This window comes from Camelus bactrianus, chromosome 9, assembly GCF_048773025.1.
Source record: "Camelus bactrianus isolate YW-2024 breed Bactrian camel chromosome 9, ASM4877302v1, whole genome shotgun sequence".
NCBI classification, from domain to species: domain Eukaryota; kingdom Metazoa; phylum Chordata; class Mammalia; order Artiodactyla; family Camelidae; genus Camelus; species Camelus bactrianus.
Genome location: NC_133547.1, coordinates 56333191 through 56351133, shown reverse-complemented (window position 1 = coordinate 56351133; position 17943 = coordinate 56333191). Strand labels below are relative to the sequence as shown.

Genomic DNA, 17943 nt, shown 5'->3' with positions numbered 1-17943 from the left:
CAGGCAGGTCCCAGTCACACACACAGACACAGCCCAGGGCACACATTCACATTCATGATTCTTCTCCACACAGGTTAAGAGCCCAATTCTGGAGCCAGACCAGAGCCCAAGATCCTGGCTTCACTGCTAACAAGCTGTGTGACCTAATGCAAGTGACTCCACCTCTCCCTGCCGTTCTGCTCACCTGTAAGATGGGAGAAATTCCTCACAGGTTTATTGTGAGGATTACATGAGTTAATTCACTGCATGAATGAGAGGTCAGTCCTCAGACCATCATCACCACTGCGACCACCACCACCACCATCATCGTCATTGCTGTCACCACTGCTGCTGTGTATTCTCTACTCTGTGGCAGGTACTTGGCTGAGCTATTTGCATGTCGTATTCAGGGTGACAACACCTGGGTTCACCCAGGACAGTCCTCGTTTGTGCCTGATGCCCCTTCATAATTATTGGTCATCCTCCTTTTGCGCTCAGAAGTACCCTGGTTTTGAGGATAAATTCTGCGGTCACCTTGCTGATATCCTGTGTGATCCTCTCAAGAACCCTTTGAAGGACCTACAAGGGAGCTTTTACAGACGAGGAAGCTGAGGCTCAGAGGGTGCTCAGTTTCCACGTCTGACAGAGCGAGTGAGGGGTAGAGCCAGGGTTGAGAGTCAGGTCTCTCAGTGTCTCCAGCCCTGCCAACCTGGGTCCCCATCCCAGGGCACACACTCAGTCACACCCAGAATCCTACATACAGGTCAGGCCTCAGCATCCCCAGACTGCTTACCGCGTGGTGGTTGGACTGTGGCAGGCCCTTCTCCACACTGGGGGGGACATCATACACGTCCAGTGATGGGTCCCGACCATTGGGACCCTTGACAGCCATGGGGGGTGTGTCATATACCTGAGGGCAGAAAAGGTGAGGTGATATAGGTGCTGGGGCAACCTGAGGGGAGGGAAAGAGCAGAAACCCACAGCACCCACCCCAGGAACACCCTGGCTGGGGCCGAGAAAGCCCAGCTCCCTGAGGACCCCCCTGCACATCCCATCCCCAACACCTACCTCTTGGCCATAGTGGCTGGGAAGCAGCCCCCGAACAGGGGGCACATCATAGATGTCCTGGGGCCCTGGGGCCAGCAGGTGGCGCGGGATGTCGTACTCGTCCTGCTCTGGCTGGGAGGCCTCGAACACATAGCCTTGCCCCACTCGGGTGGGCACCACCACCTGGGGGCAGACAGCCAACTGTCACCACTGGCCCTGGAAGCCAGCTCCAGGATCTACCCTCAGGGAGATTCCACGCCCCACTGAGGTGGGCAAGACACACATAGGGGGCTTCCCAAGGGTGGGCTCAGAGGCTACTCAGACACACCCAGAATCCCACACACAAGGGGGTCCTCATCCTTCTGTATTCCCTGCCCTTTCTCCAATGAAGCACCGCACTTGGGGAATACTAGGGCCGCACTGTTTGTGTAGAGTCATCTGGTTCTGGCAGGAAACAGAAGCAGTCTCCAGAGGTGGATGACCCAGAAGGTCCCAGAGGCGGGTACTCATGGGCTGATGGGGGGAGCACCCTTGACTGGGGATCCCCTGCCTGATGGCACCTCTCAGCTGCACCCTCTGCAGACAGGCCTGCCCAGGACCCAGCAGTGACCTTCTGGCTCCAGGACAAACGGTGCCAGGCTGGGCCTCCTCAGGCTGGGTCCAGAGGAGGTGGCCAGCAGGAAGTCCTGACAGTCCAGGCCTGAGGCCTGCAAGGAGGCAGCAGCCTGGCAGGGGAGCAAGCAGAGCCCCTGGCCTCCCTGTCCCCCAGCACATCTTGGGGAGACTTCTGAGGATGGCCCCAAGGACTCCCAGACCTCAGGGCCAGTTCTAGGGCAAAAGGAGAGATGGAACTGTTTTGGAAGGTTGGGTGTGGGTGTGAAGGAGTGACCCAGACCAGAACCAAGACCCCTACTCCCTACTGCACCAACCATAGGGCCACTGAGACCACCACTCACCCAAAAAGAAGAGAGCTTAGTTGGGGGATGGTCAGCCCAGAGAGAAGGCCAGCCCCTTCCCTTCTTCAGTGGCCTGCCCCAGGCCTGAGGTCCACGGTGGTGAGCTGCCCAGGGCCCTTCATGCCAGCACACCTGGCAGGCAGTGCTGGGTGGGCAGCAGTCTCCTTCCCTGCAGGCACCCAGGCCTGTGGGAGGGGTCAGCCCTGCAGGAGGGGCCAGCAGGGTCTTCTAAACTCCCCCACAAGGCTCCCTGCTCAATTCTCTCTGATAAAAAGGCCTTTTGTTCGCTAATCAAATGGGAGATCTGGGACAGGGTTGACTGAGGCTTTCCCCACACACAACCCAGGGAACAGCAGGGCTCATGCCCCCTTGCCTGCGCCCAGCCCCCATGACACCAACAATCGGCTCTGCTGGCCTGTGCGCCCTGGAGGGTGCAGGATGCATGCCACATGCTGGGCACCCAGGAGCAGCAGTGTCCCCACTGAGGCTGGGCAGCAGCACTTTTCTCATCAGCCCTGGGCTTGGCAGAGGTTCCTGCTGATGCATCCCCTGCCCGCCTCCGTTAGCTGCTGGGACGAGCTCCTCCATTGGGTGTTCCCTGCCCACCACACCCCACCCCTGGCAAGTCTGGGAGTGGAACTGGCGGCCCTCCCCAGACTCATCTCTCTCTGAGCCCCAGACTTGTGTCTCCTCCAGAGCTATTTTTAGATGCTGGAACCTTCCAAGAGCAGGGCAGGCGGGGCAGGCAGGGGGCTGGCGGGACGTGGCAGGTTGGCGGGGCCTCGAGGCAAGTCCTGAGGCGTCTCCAGGCCCTGCTGGCCTTGGAAGGCAGGTGGGAACTGGGCCCAGGATGAGGGTGCACCCGCCCTCTCTGTGCCCCAGGAGTGCCTGCTCCATCTCACACTGATGTGGGGTGGGCGCTGGGGGCTGGACAAGGCCTGGGCCATGGGCAAAGTGCCACTTGTGTGGCTGAGTCGGTGACAGTAAGCAGCCATATAAACCAACAAATGTTTTCTGTTAGAAAGAAAAAGGCAGGCAGCCACGAGCAGGGGAAGGAAAAGCTCGTTAGGGAAACCAACACTCCAGAGAGCCCCTGAGCCTGCTAATCACAGGCCACCCTGCTCCGCACCTGAGGCCCCGTTAGCAGGACCTGGAGCCTGTGGGGGTGGGTGACGCAACCAAAGTCTAGGGGGAGGCACAGATTCCAACTCAAGACCCACATGCTCTCTCACACACACACGTCAAAGGCACAGAAAAAAGACACGCAGAGGCGGAGAAAACACGCACAACACCCACCGCCAGATGCACACCCAGAGACCCCGACCCAGGCAGGCGAGGCCCGTCAGGGCGCCTGCAGGAGTGAGAACTGAGGCTGCAGGTTCCTAAGACCCCAGGGATAGGGCAGGCTGCCTGCTGCGTCCTGCTTGGGCGCGCCAACCACTTCCATGCAGCTGGACTGCCCGTCTCCCCTTCTGCAAAAGAGGCATTAGCCCATGTGACCTAGGCTGGCTCGCTCTGGCCCCTCCAGCCCAACCCTCATCTAACAGACTTGTTTTTCTGCTCCAGGAAATGGAGCATGAGCCTGGGTGCTGGGGGACGGAGCAGGTGACCACTACCTCTCATTGAGAGTGATGGACATGCCTGACGTGGGTCCCTTCCTTCCGAAGCTCCTGTCCTTCCAGAAGGAATGAGGCTGAGCTCAGCTGTGTCTTCCCCAGGGCCTGACCCAGTGCCAAGGCTGCCCCCTTAGGCACAGCTGCAGCCCTTGACCTAGAACCACTTCCCCAGGAGTGACCTCACAAAACACCTCCCCCTCTGGGGCCCCCACCTGCTTCTGCCCTCAGCTTCCTAAAGCCATGCCCCAACCCCAAAGGGTGCCTACTCCGCAGTGTGGCCTTGACCTCTCTTCCCAGCCACAAAGGCCACCCTGCACCAGGCTGCAGGTAGCAGACGCCTCCTGCCCACCAGCCTTGTCACTCACCCTCTGGCTGCCTAGGCCCAGAGCCCTGTGTACCCATCCACTGTCCTGGCAGAGTCCCCCTCAACCCAGCTGACCTCCACCCCTGGAACCAGGGGCCTCAGTTTCAGGGTTCCGAAAACAGCCTGAAATGTGGGCACAGGTGCACACTCTAAGATGTTTACGGCCTTGCAATTTGTAACAGAGACACTCGCCACCAGAACTGCCTGAAGCCCGCCTCCCAGCAGAGGGGGCAACCCAGCAAAATCAGGCACGGTCATTGTAATCATGCTTAAGGACCCAAGAAAATGCTTCTGACATCAAATGTTGGATTTACAACCTCAAAATGCAAAAGTATGTATACAAATCTGTGAAAGACGAATAGGGAACAGGCTCGACAAAATATGCCGAGATTCTCCAGGGATCCTCTCTTGATTGGGGAAGCTCATCTCCATGCTCTCTCATACATTATGCATTTTCCATGACAAGCAAGCATTGCTTTCACAATCATAAAAGAAAAGCAGATGCAATCAAGGCAGCCCAGGCCAGGAGCAATGTGGCTCCTCCAGGGAGGGCAACCAGGCCCCAGGACACAGGGCTCTCTTCCCTGGGCCACCAGCCAGGTCTGGGTCTGCAGAGAAAGGGACTCAGTCACATGAGCTCAGAAGCAGTCTGAGAGCAAGCTCTTCGCATGGGAGGGAAACAACCAATGGCCAAAACATGGGCTTGAGTCCATAGCCTGGAGTGAGGGTCTCACTGCTGCTTCCTGGACCACAGGGCTTCCACTCCCTGTCCTGGCCTCACAGAAGCACCAAGATAAGCCTGACTGCAAAGACTCGGGAAGGGAGGCAGGTAGGGAGAAAGGAAGTCCCTCCCTGGGGGATGAGGGGCTGTATGCAGGGGGATGGACTATGTATGGCCTGTCCCAAGACTCACCAGCCAGTCACTGCTCCCTGCCATCTCCTCACAGGATAGGTGCCCCCTGGCAGGCCTCTGCTCCTCCAGCTAAGGCCACCTTGGCAGCAGCCCAAATCTGGGCTATTCCAGTCCAGCATGGCACATTTCTGCCACTGGCCTGTCTCTGGCCAGGTAGTTGAAGGAGCAGGCTGGGCAGAAATTGGGAGCCAGTGACCATGGAGCCTTGTCCACATCTCCAGCCAGGAGACCAAGCTCTGTCTGTGGGCAGGGCAGGACGACATCATGACCGAACCACTGCCCACCGGGCCTGGGCAAGGCTCCAACCTCAGCCCTGGGCTGGCTCTGAAGACAGAGGCTCAGTGCCAGGGGGTGAGTGTCCTTAGACAGAGGCAGCTCTGGACCAGACTGGCACATACATGAGGCGGGGTCCCAGGAAGCTGACCCCAGCAGAGCACAGTGGCTTCTCTTAAAGGCCGGCTGCTGGGCCCACCCCTGGCCTCTCCCACCATGGCCTCTGCAATGGCCTCCCTCTGAAGAGGGAGGAGCTGGGGAGCTGGGGTGGGGCTAGGTCACCCTGTTGATGTGGGCTGGCTTCTCAGGGTCCTCAGGGGCAGACCAGAATGGAGGAGGGGCTGCAGGAAACGTCCACTCCCAACTCTACTCCACTTGTGTCTTGGGAGACACAGTCCCAAAGGTGAGTAAAGGTTGCTCCTGACTCAGCCCAGAGCTCAGTGGGGGCCTGGCCCCTCTCCAGTCCCACCTCCGTCCTAGGCAGACAGGCCTGTGTGGAGTTGAGGTGCTGGGCTCAGAGCCTGGCCGCCGTCCACCTTCCCAATGGCAACAGCCCATAAGGGGTTTGAACAAGAGTCCCCCTCAGGGTGACCCTACAACCCCACAGACAGCGTCCTCCCTGCAGCCCAGGAGTCACAAGCAGGTCACCCTGCGGATGCCGGCAGACCCATGACATGGCCCAGGAGAGGAGTAGGCACCTGTGGAGATGAGCTGTACCCCTTCAAGGGGACCTGAGGGGTCCGGGGCATGTGATGGCTGGCCTCTCCCCTTGGTCCCCTCCTCCTTTCCCTGCCGGCCCCACATGGAGGGTGGTAGAGTGGCCAGTTGGAGGACCCCGTGGGCTCTGCTCCACTCCTCTCCCAATCATGCTCCGTGAGAACGAAACATCTCTCTTGTCCAGTCCTTTCTTCTGGATTGGCCTAACTGCAGCCCTGCGCTCCATTCTCCATTTCTCCCCTTCAAGTGCCTCCCAGCCTCCCCTTTCTGGGCTCCCCACACCCTCCACCGTGGCCAGAATCACTTTACCAGTTGTGGTTGGGCAGGTTACTCCTACCCAAAACCTTCCACCCTCAGCAAGGCACCAGGTCCCTGGCGGTCCACCCCCGGCCTGCTGCTCAGGCCTTCTTGGCCAAGCCCTGCTTGCCCTGCTTGCCACACTCAGCCTCTGACAAGCTGTGTCCTCTGCTGGTGACACCCGCCCACTGGGGTTTGTCAGCTGAAGGCCACCTTATAGTCCAAGGCCAGCCCGATGTCTCCTCTTGGGCTGCCCCAACCTGCTCATACCCACGTCAGAATACAGATAAGCACATTCCCCAGATGCTCACCTCCCACCTCGGCCCCAGACCAAACGTGCAGCCACTGCTGGAGCCCTAGAGACCCCAAAAGTGCTTTCTGCTGCACCCAGAAACCAGGCCTGGACAAAACCCACCAGGAGGACTGCCCAGATACACCAGGGAGGCCTTACCTTGGCTGGTGGTTTCGTCCCCTCCCAGCTGCGTGTGTCCATGGATGGGGGGACCTGGTAGATGTCGTGTCCTATCCCAGCGGAAGGTGGTACCTGGTAGATGTCCTGGGCAGGGCTGCCAGGCCCTGGGGGCACTTGGTAAAGGTCTGGGGCTGGGCTGGGAAACGGGTGATGGGGCATCTGCTTGGAGAACGCGGATGTCTGCTTGGCTGGGGGAGACTGGAACTGTGGGCTGGGTCCGGGGGCTTGGTAGAGGACTTGCTGAGTCTTGCTGGGGGTGGGCACCAGGTAGACGCTGTCAGGCTGGGTCGGGTATGTCGCAGGCAGCATGGGCGTGTACGGGGCAGCGGGAGTGTGGAGGCCAGGCTGGGGCGGGGCTGAGCTGGCGGGCGGGCCGGGGCCTGGCCCTGCTGGCTTCTTGTCATGCATGCCCACCAGGATCTTGAGGCGGTTCCCGGGCACGATGCCTTGGCGCCCATGCAGTGAGCAGAGCCACCAGCCATCCAGGCCCTGCGTGTCCCGCTCCAGCACAGTCATGATGTCACCCTTGCGGAAGGAGAGCTCATCCGGGGACTCAGCCACATTGTCGTAGAGGGCTTTGGCCAGCACATTCTGGAGGGGAGAGGACACAGGTGGGCATGAGGACACTGGCTCCCACCCACTCCAGGACTGGGGAGGCATCTGGCCTTGGCAAGGAGAAAGGAACAAAGCAGGGTTTGGAGAGATCCCCAGGCCTCTGTCCCCACTGCCCCAGCAGAAAGGCCCAGCTGATCAGATGACTGCAGCCACCACCTACACCCCAGGGTGGCACTCAAGATACTCTACAAAACACTCCCAGAGTCATGGTACAACCTGGACCAACACCAGGGAGAGCAGCGATGATAATAGTGGCCACCACGTTCTGGGAAGAGAACAGGATGCACACCCTCCCTGCCCCAGCATAGTGGTCCTGCTGCCCCAGCAGTGCAACCGGCCAGGAAGAAAAGACCAGAGAGTGGGGAGGGGACAACAGGTCACCACCTGCAGACCACATGTCATCCATGTGAAAATCTCAACAAACTAGAAGGATCTAAAGTGGTTGGAAAGGGACCTCACAGAAACCACGTCATGTGATAACAAAAGCTACAAGTTATCCAGAAATTAATCAAGCAAAGACTGCAAGACACCTCAGATGAGAAAATGTATCAATTCGCCCAAGCTTACAGTAAGTTACAAGTGCAATAAAAGTGCCAGTGCCAGCAAGATCTTTTTCTTCTTCTTCTTTTTTTTTTTTTTAGGAATTGGACCAAAGAAAGAGAATTTTTCTAGAATTAAGCAGAGGAATAGAGGTCCACAAATAAGGTCAATTCTGGAAAAATAAAAAAAGGAGGTGCAAAAAGGCACCTCCTTCCTGCTGTGACGACAGGTCACAATTCCAAATTCATGGGACAGGGACCAGCAGCCAGGACAGGCTGCAGCAGGGGAGGGCTGCATCACAAGTGATTCTAGGAAAACTCACTCACTGGAGGAAGAAAAGTCAGTTTGGACCCTTGCCTCATGTTATAAACAAAAGGCAATTAAAGACCTAAATGTAAAAGATAAAACTTAATAGCTGATAAAAGAAAAAAATTGTGGGAAAATATCTGTGACCTTGAGGTGGGAAAAAATTATAAAACAAAACCCCCAAAACAAAGATCCCAGTGGTACAAAATATAAGGTAACAACAGCAAAAACAGAGGATTGATTCATCCTCATCAAGGTGAATAGATCCAATTGGATAGGTGACAAAACAAAGCTGACAAGGTGACAGGCCACCAAGTGAAAAGAGAGTGATCAATCTAGAATCTGGAGGTGCTCTGACAAATCAGCAAGGAAAAGTCAAGAACGCCAACAGATAACCAACTACGAAGAATTCTCAGAAGGGGAAAACTGAATGGCCAAGATGGCCAACAAGGATGCTTAGGGCTCCAGCTAGCAAAGCGGGACACACCTGTAAGCCTGTTCTGTGCTCCAGCAGGTGCCCAGGTGTATGGTGAGGAATGCTAGCCACACCCTCCTGCATCAGAGCAATAAACAAATCTACAGCCCAGAATGCTTTACGTAAATGTTACGATCGTCTACAAAACAATTCAACCTATTTTTCATAGACACTTGTCAAAGGACAGATTCCACACACATTACATTTGCATGGGTACTCCTGGAAGAGAGAGAGGAATGAAACAGGCATCAGGAATAAATGGGGAAAATAAAGTAAGACTAAGAAAGCGTCCCACACAGAGTGAGGACAGCCACAGAAGGATAGCACCCCCTGGCCCACCCCTGCTCTTTACTCCTGTTAATTCTCATAGCCAGCCCAGCACTGCTGCTGCAGGGCGCTGCTATGGGCCGTATTCGTCAGCAAACCCTCCCAGAGCGGGAACACACGCTCCATGGACAGGCCCCCAGCACTGGCAGACACCGAACAGGCTGGCCCAGAACCTCACTGGGGACAAAGAACAGGGGCGAGGAGGCCCCTGCTGCCGCTGCTCCCTTGTGTGAGTGCAGGGCTCAGGGTGGGCCCGGAGACATTACAGAGGAACCCCAGCAGGAGGGCCAAGTTCCGTTCCAGCAGAGGGCAGGAGCGAAGTAAGCACCTGGGTGAGAAGACCAGGCTGTCTGCATCTCTGAGGGCAGCAGAGAACTCTGCAGGTCTCAACAATGGCCCAGGCCTCACACACGGCGGAAGCCAGGTTTGAGGAGAGGATGCTGCCAGGCCAGCTGGGCTCCAGCAACACCATACAGGCCTCTGCTCTGGTTGCCCTTCTCCGAGTCCCCTGGAGTCTGAGGATGCAGAGCCTGGTCTAGACCTGACTCAGAAATGAGACCTGGGTTCAGACCACCGACTAACTGTGTGACCCTCCCCACCTTGGCCTAAGTCTCATTCCCTGGACTCCATCTTTAAGGAGTCAAGCAGGAGCTGGAATTCCACGTGGATGGAAGGGCCATGCCCCTTGGGAAGAAACAGGAAGTGGGAGCCTGGGCTCTGGGGGCAGAGAGGAGTGGGCGTGAAGCCTCAGCCAAAGCCAGGAGTGCCCACCTCCACACCAGCATCCCGGCCAGAAAGAGCCTCTCTGAGCTCCATGTCCCCTGCCCATCACACTGAGGAGTACGGAAGAAAGTCTGATCACCGCCAAGGGAGACAGCAGCCCCTGGGGGAGGCCTGGGCAGGCAGCACATGCCCCAGGCCCAGACTGCACGCTCAGACTCTGGGGAGCATCAGCTGGAAGCCCACTTTTTACAGAGCAGCTCAGAAAGGGCCAGAAGCCAGAAAGCTGGGAGACAAGAGGGACAAGGCCCAGGGGAAAAGCCAGCCCAGGCAGGCAGCTCACAGACAGCAGAACAGGCAGACTCACACGGTACCAAGGTGAGCGCCAGGGCAAAGCCCCCGGGTGATAGGTTGCTGCAATGCTGTCCACACCATAAGTAGGACAGTTATAAATGCACTGAGGTGTCAATGAGTCCTCAATAAAATGCTAAAGTTGAAAAATGGGGAGACGGCAATATTAGAGACAGCAGAGGTTGTTTTCTCTCCCCATTTTCCACAAATTTTCAATTTGTATTTAATGAGCATTACTTGGTTTGGGGATTGAAAAAATAACATCCTGAAAAAGAAAACAGTGGACTACCTCCTAGGCTCCGAGGCAGGATGGGACAGGCGAGGCTAAAGCAGGTCCAGAGGCCAGAGACCCCGGAGGAGCAGGAAGGGTCAGGGGCTGCCCTGCAGCCCACCAGGGCTCAGGGGCCCCACCCCTAGACTGCTTGCAGGAAAAGCAAATTTCCCAAATATGGTCTGCAGACGGCCTTAGGGAATCACATCCCGTCAGGGGGCGGGCTACCGGCCCACCCTCCCCCAGTGACCCCAGAACACAGAGCCACCCCGCTGGGTCCCCTCAGCCCCTGCCCTGGTGACCACAGGAAGTGCCAGCAGAGTGAGTCACAGGAAAATTCCCCTCCAGCCCAGTCAAAGGGGGCGGGGTGCAGACTGGGGAATGCCCCTCAGAGGCCCCTCACCTCTTAGAGGAGGGCAGCCTAGCAAAGGCTGGTAGAGGGGCCTCAACCAAGCCTTGCTGGGCAGGGCTGGGCTGTCAGGGAGGCTGGAGAGCTCTGAGGCCAAGGTGAGATGGGGGAGGAGGAATGGGTTGTAGGTAGGGTCCCCTAGGCCCAGGAGAGCTACTGGAGCCTCCTGCATCCAGGGTGGCCAGCCCCCCATCCCAGAGTGTGAGCTCACTGAGCAGTCAAGGCCAACTCTGCCTGCAACTGTACAGTCTGGGGCAGCCGGAGCCAGGCTGGGAAGTACCTCTTGGGCTGGGCACGTGGTACCAGACGCCTGGCACCAGGAGCTCCTCCGCCTGCGTCAGCTGGTGCTCCCGCCCAGAGCCCCAGAGGCAGGCTCTCAGCAGTCCTGGGCACTGCTGGTGCTGCAGCGCTCCGGCTGGCTAAGCACCGGCCCCTTTGGGCCTCTAAGCCTCTCCAGCTGCTCCTGACACACTCCTCCCTCCTACTCCCCCAAGTCCTCAGCAGCAGCAGCTAAGATCAGACCTGGGACTGGCTCTCCCTCCCACTGCTGGAGACCTCAGTCAAATCCCTGAGCCTCTCTCAGCAGCCAGATTCCCTGAGCTACATGACAGTCCTAGTTTCACAGGACTGTTCTTTTTGTTTAATGAAAGATTCATCTGGCCATCTCCGCCAGGTGCTGGGCCTGGCTCTGCAAGACGGTGCAGGCCTACCTTGACTAGACCCCTGTCTGCATGGGGCTTGCATCCCAGCAGGGCAGACACCAGACAATTTGTCAAGGGACAGGGAAAGCGGAATGCCAAAAATAAAATGCAACAGGACCACTGCACATAGAATGGTCAGAGATGGCCTCCCCAAGGAGGACATTTCAGGTGATTCATGAAAAATGAAAACCAGTTGACTATGAAACTAGCCATGGAAGGGCATGTGGGCAGAGGCCAGGCATGAACCAAGGCACTGGAATCGGGAAAGGCTGGAAGGGAGATAGGGTCAAGGGCCTGGAGTGGCAGGTAGGCTGGGGCGTCACACTGCAGGATGCCTTGGAATGATACAGAGACAGCTCAGTAAATGCCATTCAAATGGTGGCATCTCGTGGCAGAATACGGCAACACCCACACCACCCAAGCATTCCTGCTCTAGACATGCTTCCCAGGACCCAGTGTCCTGCCCCAACTTGGACAAGGGGCTAGTTCCCCCAGAACCTGGCTTTCCAGACTCCCTTGCTGCTAAGTCAATCAGGTGCTCCCCCACGCTCTCAAGGGGGCATGCCACCAGGGCACCACTGCAGTCTAGGCAGACACTGCCAGCGCCTGGGTCCAAGGCCCCATGGAAACTGCTGCTGACTCACCTGAGTATCTGCCCACCTCATTCCTGCCTCTAGGAAACCTCTAGCTGTGTCCTACTCCTCCTTCGGGAGGTGACTCGGGTGTCAGCCCCCAGGGAGGCTCCCATGTCCATCCCTTGGGCACCTATTCCCTATTGTCCCCACCTGGAAGTGCTGACAAACACCTCTGGCTACTTCATGTTCCCCAACCCAGGTGCCCAGGATGGGAGGGGCCTGTCCACTTCGGCACGGAACCCCCTGCACACGCAGCCAGGCATGGCCCAGAGTGGGGCTGAGCACTGGCTGCTGAATGGGCGGGCTCAGGCAGAAGCCTTCCTTGCCGAAGGTGGTGTTCTGCCTTCCCTGGGAGCTGTGTGGCCACGCCTGAGGAAGCCAGGAAGACCCTGTGCAGCTTGCTTACCCCAGAGGGAGGGGACAGAGGAGAGCCCCCAGCCTGATGCCATCACTCCCCAGGTAGTGGCCTGCCAGCCAGGCCCGCCCAGAACACCACCACAGTTGTTGCACATAGGAGCTGACAGGGCGGCCCGAGGGGCCCTGCCTAGTCTGAGAATGGCCCTCATTGTGCCCGGGGCCCTCAGACACAGAGCAGCTGGGCCTTGGCTACCAATGGGTATGCATCTGCGAGAACAGTGGCTGGCTGATGGGTAGTCCCTCCGCCCACTGCCCTGGGGAGCCCTGGATGTGCTCTGGGTATCCCCAACCCCAACTCTGGGGGACAGTGCTAGCTCGTGGCGGGGAGATTGACAGGTTTACAATGATAACAATGATGATGCTAAGTCAGAGGGAGGACTCTTGCAAACTTCAAACATCTCTTTCAAACCTTTCAATCCTGTGAGACACTACAATTGCCTCCATCCCATGGATGGGGAAGCTGAGGTGCACAACAGTTACAGTTACTTGATGTGCCAGGGTCACAGTCAGGACGCCACAGAGGCAGATCTGGGCTGTGTGACAAAGTACAGCTGGGTGGCTCCCGGGGTAATGCTTAGGTTCATGGAAGCCAGGAGTGGAAATTTCACAGGACTTTTCCATCCCTCCTCATCCCCCACTGCTGCCCCCAACACAAACACACACACATACACACATACACACAGAGCCCCAGTCACAGAGCCTCACACATAGCAGTCACTCGGGAAACACTAGTCCTCTTCAAACCCAGAATCATCTCAAATGTGGGCCAAGTTTATTTCTGGGGTATTCTGTTTGCTTGTCCCAAGAAGCCCCCATGGCCTATGAATACAGGTCCAAAGTGTATGTGTCTGACTGGCAGTCTGCACACTTGTGTCCCTGCTCACTTGTGCTCCCTGGAGGGGCAGTGGCCACAGGCCCACTGGCCAAGGTCCTGACAATCCCCTGCTCTGCCTCCTGACTCCAATGGGGCTCAGAGGGCAGTGCCTCTTCCCTTCCCAGATGTTTCCACACCCTCATTCTGGGAGGAACTCTGCAACAGCCAGCCTTGGCATCACTCTACCCTAGTACTCCCAGGACAACTGAATGGCCAAAGTCTGGGCTCAAGTCCTCTGTGCTCAGCAGAGAGGGAGAAAACTGTGGGTGAGTTTCCCCTTCCAGAGCTATCCCAAGGGGAGTATGGCTCCTTCCCTGCCTACCTCAGTAGTACCTGAGGCTCAGAGAACAGAGCAAGGGCCATGTATGGGTCTTCAGTCCCATTCCTGACACTCAGCAGCCAGAGGACAGGTCAGTAGAACAAAGGACAAAAACCTACCTGTGGGTGGCCACTGCCAGCGGCTCCTTCAGACAAGCACAAGTCCTGGCCTGGCCCCGGCTGCAGCGGCAAGAGCAGATGCCTTTGTGTCCTGGGCCAGCTCTGGGCTGGAAGCAGGCCCCTGGCCCCATCCCTGCCAAAGTGTCCCAGGCACTGTCCCTGGGAGGCTGGGCAAAGGAAGAGAGGTAGCATGGGGAGGGCCCTCCTGCTGTAGGACATGGCATCTGCAGCCCCCAACACACCACGGATGGTGGGAACAGGTGGTCTGAGGCCAGGGCACCAAGGAGCCTGTGTGGGTGGTGTGAGGGCAGAGGCTTCTGCCCTCCAGCCCATCCCAATTGCTGGCAGCTTGGGAATGGTCCCCAGCCCCTTAGAACCCTCACCACTGCCACTCATTCAGGGAACTGACCCAGGCTGGCAGACCTCAAATGTGCTTGAAGTAGGCCAGCTTGTTCACTCTTGGGATTTGGTCTCTCAGTAGAGAGCTCAGCATGAGGCTGACCTTCACTTCAGGAACAGGACCAGGCCCTGTAACCCATCCCTGCCAGGCCCAGATTTGCCACTGAAGGGGCAGAGGCAGAAGGAACAACCCAGGTGGGACAGCAGGGACTTCACTCCTTACAAGGCCCTGGTTCTTCCACCTTGACATCTAAAACCCCCTCAGCTCTGCCAGTCTCCAGTCCTAAATGATAACTTCCAGCAGCCCTTAAAGTAGCACCACCTGCTGCAGCAAGAATGGAGGGGGTTACAATGGCACAAAAAGCAAGGTTCTCAAAAAACTACCAAGCTCCTGACTTCTGGGATGCGAAGTGGGGATGGGGGCCTGCCATGGGGCCCTGCCCCTTCATCCTACCAGCTCCTTCCAAGCCAGGCCAGTACTTCGCCCCACTCCTCACTCAGAGGTGGGAGTGAGTTAGCACAATAAGACAGCAGTGGAGCCAAGGTCTCTCCCCAGTCTATAAGGCCCAGCCTGCCCCACTGGAAGGAGACCACCCTGCAGCCCCTTATATGGGAGTCTTAAGGACCCAGAGGAGGAGCTTGCCCAGTATCTCTGCTGGAGAACAACCCCTGTTAATCCTACCCTACACCCTGCTCTCCAAGGGTGACTACTCCTCCCGTTTCTGCCTGCTGCCTTGTTCTGGCTGTCCCAACTGGCTGTTGGCTCCTGGTGGGTGGGGGAAGGAGTTCTCCAGGCCTGAAAGAAAAAGGGCTGTGAGACCTATCTCCTAAAAAAACAATACAGGCCAGGAGGGGGCCACTAAGGCACAGCCCTGGAGCCAGAGGGACCCCACCAAGCTGGCAGCCCCAGTAGAGCACGACAGCACCCCAAAGACCAGAGCATCCCCAGTCCAGGGCAGGGGACACACATGGGTAGAGCACAGGGCCATACCAGGAGACTATGTTCTGGACCCAATTTTGTGAGGACAAGTAACTATCCCTCTCTGTGCCTCAGTCTCCCCATCTGTGCCATCTGCATAACTGACAGGTGGTCTTAGGGGCTTTCCTGCTCTGACAGGATTCCCTAGTGGCACTCACTGTCCTTACTTCAATCTTTTGCCCAAGCCTGGGAAGATGGTGCCAGCCCACAGCAATGCTTCTGTTCAGTACAAGTGTAAAAACCAGAGGCTCCAGTTCTCTGAAGCTGAGAGTGAATGTCATGGCAGAACCTGGGGCTGCCCTTCCCTGTCTCACCCAGTACCCACTGGGTTCTTTCTTTGCCCACAGCAAGTGGGTGGTGGGTGCAAGTGCCAGTGCCAGGAGGGCATGCCAGAAGCTCTTCCCCAACCTCCCTTCCTGTCAGGTTCCACCTGGGCATGGGCCCTCTCCTGCTTTTCTCAGCCTGTTAGCCCTGTCAGCCCTCCACCCCCACCATCAGTTCTCCACCAGGGAAATGGGCATGGGGGGGGGGTGTCCTCCAGTCCTGGGGGATGAGGAACATCTCCTGGCCTGCCTGAAATCAGCACAGCAAACCCAGAGGGTACCTCCCAGCCTAGACCCTCATGCTAGGGGTGCAGAGAAAGCAAACTCCCTGTTATCAAGACGGGTTAGGGGGCCACCGCCCCTAGTCCGGCATCCCAGGGCCCCTAGATCCCAGCATCTCCCGAGGCTCTAATCCACCCACACCATCCGACCACCCCCTCACCCACGCCCTCAGCAAATCTCAGTTTCTGAGACTCCCTCAACACGGCCCTGGGTTCTACCTCGCTCAGCAACGAGGGGCTGGGAGCGCTGGCCGCCGGGCGGACACAGGAGCAGCGGGGCCCCGCCCCTCCCCAGCTCCACCCGCGCCACAATCCAGCTCCTATGGCAGTTTTTGCAACCTGGGTAGGTAATAACTGAGAAGAGCCCGTCCAGGGTCACGGAATCCAGCGAGGGCTGGCCAAAGGTTAATAATTAACTGGCCTGGGACTGGTGCTCTGGCCGTGCAGACTTTTCCGCGGACACCGTGCAGTTGCTCGCCTAGCCCTCAATCCCTAGCCTGGGGGCCGGTACAGTCCTCACTCCAAAACACACGGACGGACGACCACCTCGCTTCCTGGCAGTTGACGCCCCCTGGCAGTTCACGGTTCAAAGGACCTCAGTAGCAGAGGAAACTGAGGCTCCAAGACATGTCTCATAGGCCCAAGGTCACTCAGTAGGCTGTGGCCGGCAGGGGGAGAGCGGGCCTTCAGCCAGCAACTTTCCCGGATCCAGGAACTTTCCTGTGGGCCCTCGGCCCCGGAGTCCGATTCTTCCAACCGCCCCCGGGACGCGAAGGCTCTGGGATCCTCCGCAGTTCTTGCTTCCGAGCGCCCTGATCAATCAAGGGCGAGAGAGGGCTATTCCAGGACCTCGGACCCCAGCCGGGTCGCGCCCCCGCGGAGGATCCAGCGGCCCGCGGTTCCCAGGACCCGCAGGTCCGGCAGGAAATACCACTAGCTTAACTCCTTCCCTCCTGAATTAAACTGGGATTGGGCAGACTGGCCGCCTCCAAGCCGATACGCGGACCTCGGCCACGCTCCCTGGCGCGCGGACCCCACCCCGGCCGCCGCGAGTGTACCCCAGGCCACGCTGGCCACGCTGACCGCACTCACCAAGTAGTTCATCGTGTCTGGCTGGCCTAGGGCTCCAGCTCCCTGCAGAAGCGCACAGCGAAACGCCTGCGCCGCGCGATCTTCGGGCCCCGAAGCCGCCCCGGTCCCGGTCCGGGTCCAACCGCCTCAGCCACCACGCCTGCCACTGCCGCCGCCCAGAGCCGGTCCCACCTCGCCCCGCCCGCCACCGCCGCCACAGCCCGGCGGGCCCAGCCCGGCTCCCAGCATGCCCGGCCACGCGCGCCCATTGGCCGCTTGGGCTCCCCATGCAAATGAGCCGCCAACCCCGGGGCCCGGGTGCACAGGGGGCTGCGGGAGCGCGCGGGCACGCACCGCCCAGTGAGACCGCCCACACCCCACCCGAGCCCGCCCGCCGCACTAGCTCCGGGCTTTGGCGCCTGCGGGATATGCGAGATATCACCTTTTCTCCAAATGCACGTCCCAGCCCTCCACCATGAACGACAACGCGCCCCTCCTCAAAGGCCTAAGTAAACGGCTCCTTCTGGGAAAACTGCCGGGATTGCCCTCCTGCTCCTCTGTGGCCGCTGCAGCCTCCGAGGCACCAGTCTCAAGTCTGCTTTCCCCGCCCACCAGTCCGGGGCATTCTGTGCACATCCATCTGGCCGACTGATTCCAACCTTCATCTAGAGGGGCATGCTCCAGCTGGCAGAATAATAATACGACCACAGCACCGACTCTGGTCAGGCCCACCGTGTAAGAGCTCCAGGAAATGAAGACACAGCAGGGAAGCTGGGGGCTGCAGCCATCTCTGTAATCCAGGAAGCAGAGGACTGGGGCTCATCATGATCTATTAGATGCAGGCAGGAGGCTCTGGGGCACCCAGGGACAAGAGGCTTGCCATCTCCCATCATCTCCGCTGAATTGAATCCAGCCTCCCTGAAGTTTCCTGCCACGATCTCCATGTTGCTGTAGGAGCTCTGCCCTGACCCGGCTCCTTCAGTTAGCCCTGTCCAGGCCTCACACCAGTGCCCCAACAACTCCTCTGTTTCAGCCACAAAGGGGTGGGAAGGATGTTGCCAGGAACCAAAGTGAAGGAAGCAGCACCATGGGGAAACTGAATGGAGGGCGCCTTGGTTCTCCTGAGTTCCCCCTCCCTAGGCTGCAGGTTGGTGACTATCACCCCATGTAGCAGAAA

At 58.3% G+C, this 17943-nt stretch overlaps 1 protein-coding gene across 4 annotated transcripts in view; it reads right to left on the bottom strand.

The window, feature by feature from the left end:
• The window catches only part of BCAR1 (BCAR1 scaffold protein, Cas family member), a 48939-nt gene that overhangs the window by 5528 nt on the left and 25468 nt on the right, over window positions 1-17943 (bottom strand). For 2 of the 4 annotated variants that reach the window (XM_074370416.1, XM_074370415.1), the window contains exons 2-4: window positions 6614-7225; window positions 1048-1209; window positions 773-889 (exon numbers count right to left, since the gene is read on the bottom strand). In XM_074370416.1, coding sequence (XP_074226517.1) covers window positions 773-889; window positions 1048-1209; window positions 6614-7150 — 816 coding nt within the window. In that variant the 5' untranslated portion in view covers window positions 7151-7225. Of the gene's footprint in view, window positions 1-772; window positions 890-1047; window positions 1210-6613; window positions 7226-13713; window positions 14339-16787; window positions 16957-17943 lie in introns of those variants that run through there. The other 2 variants (XM_074370414.1, XM_074370413.1) reach the window with 2 other exon arrangements.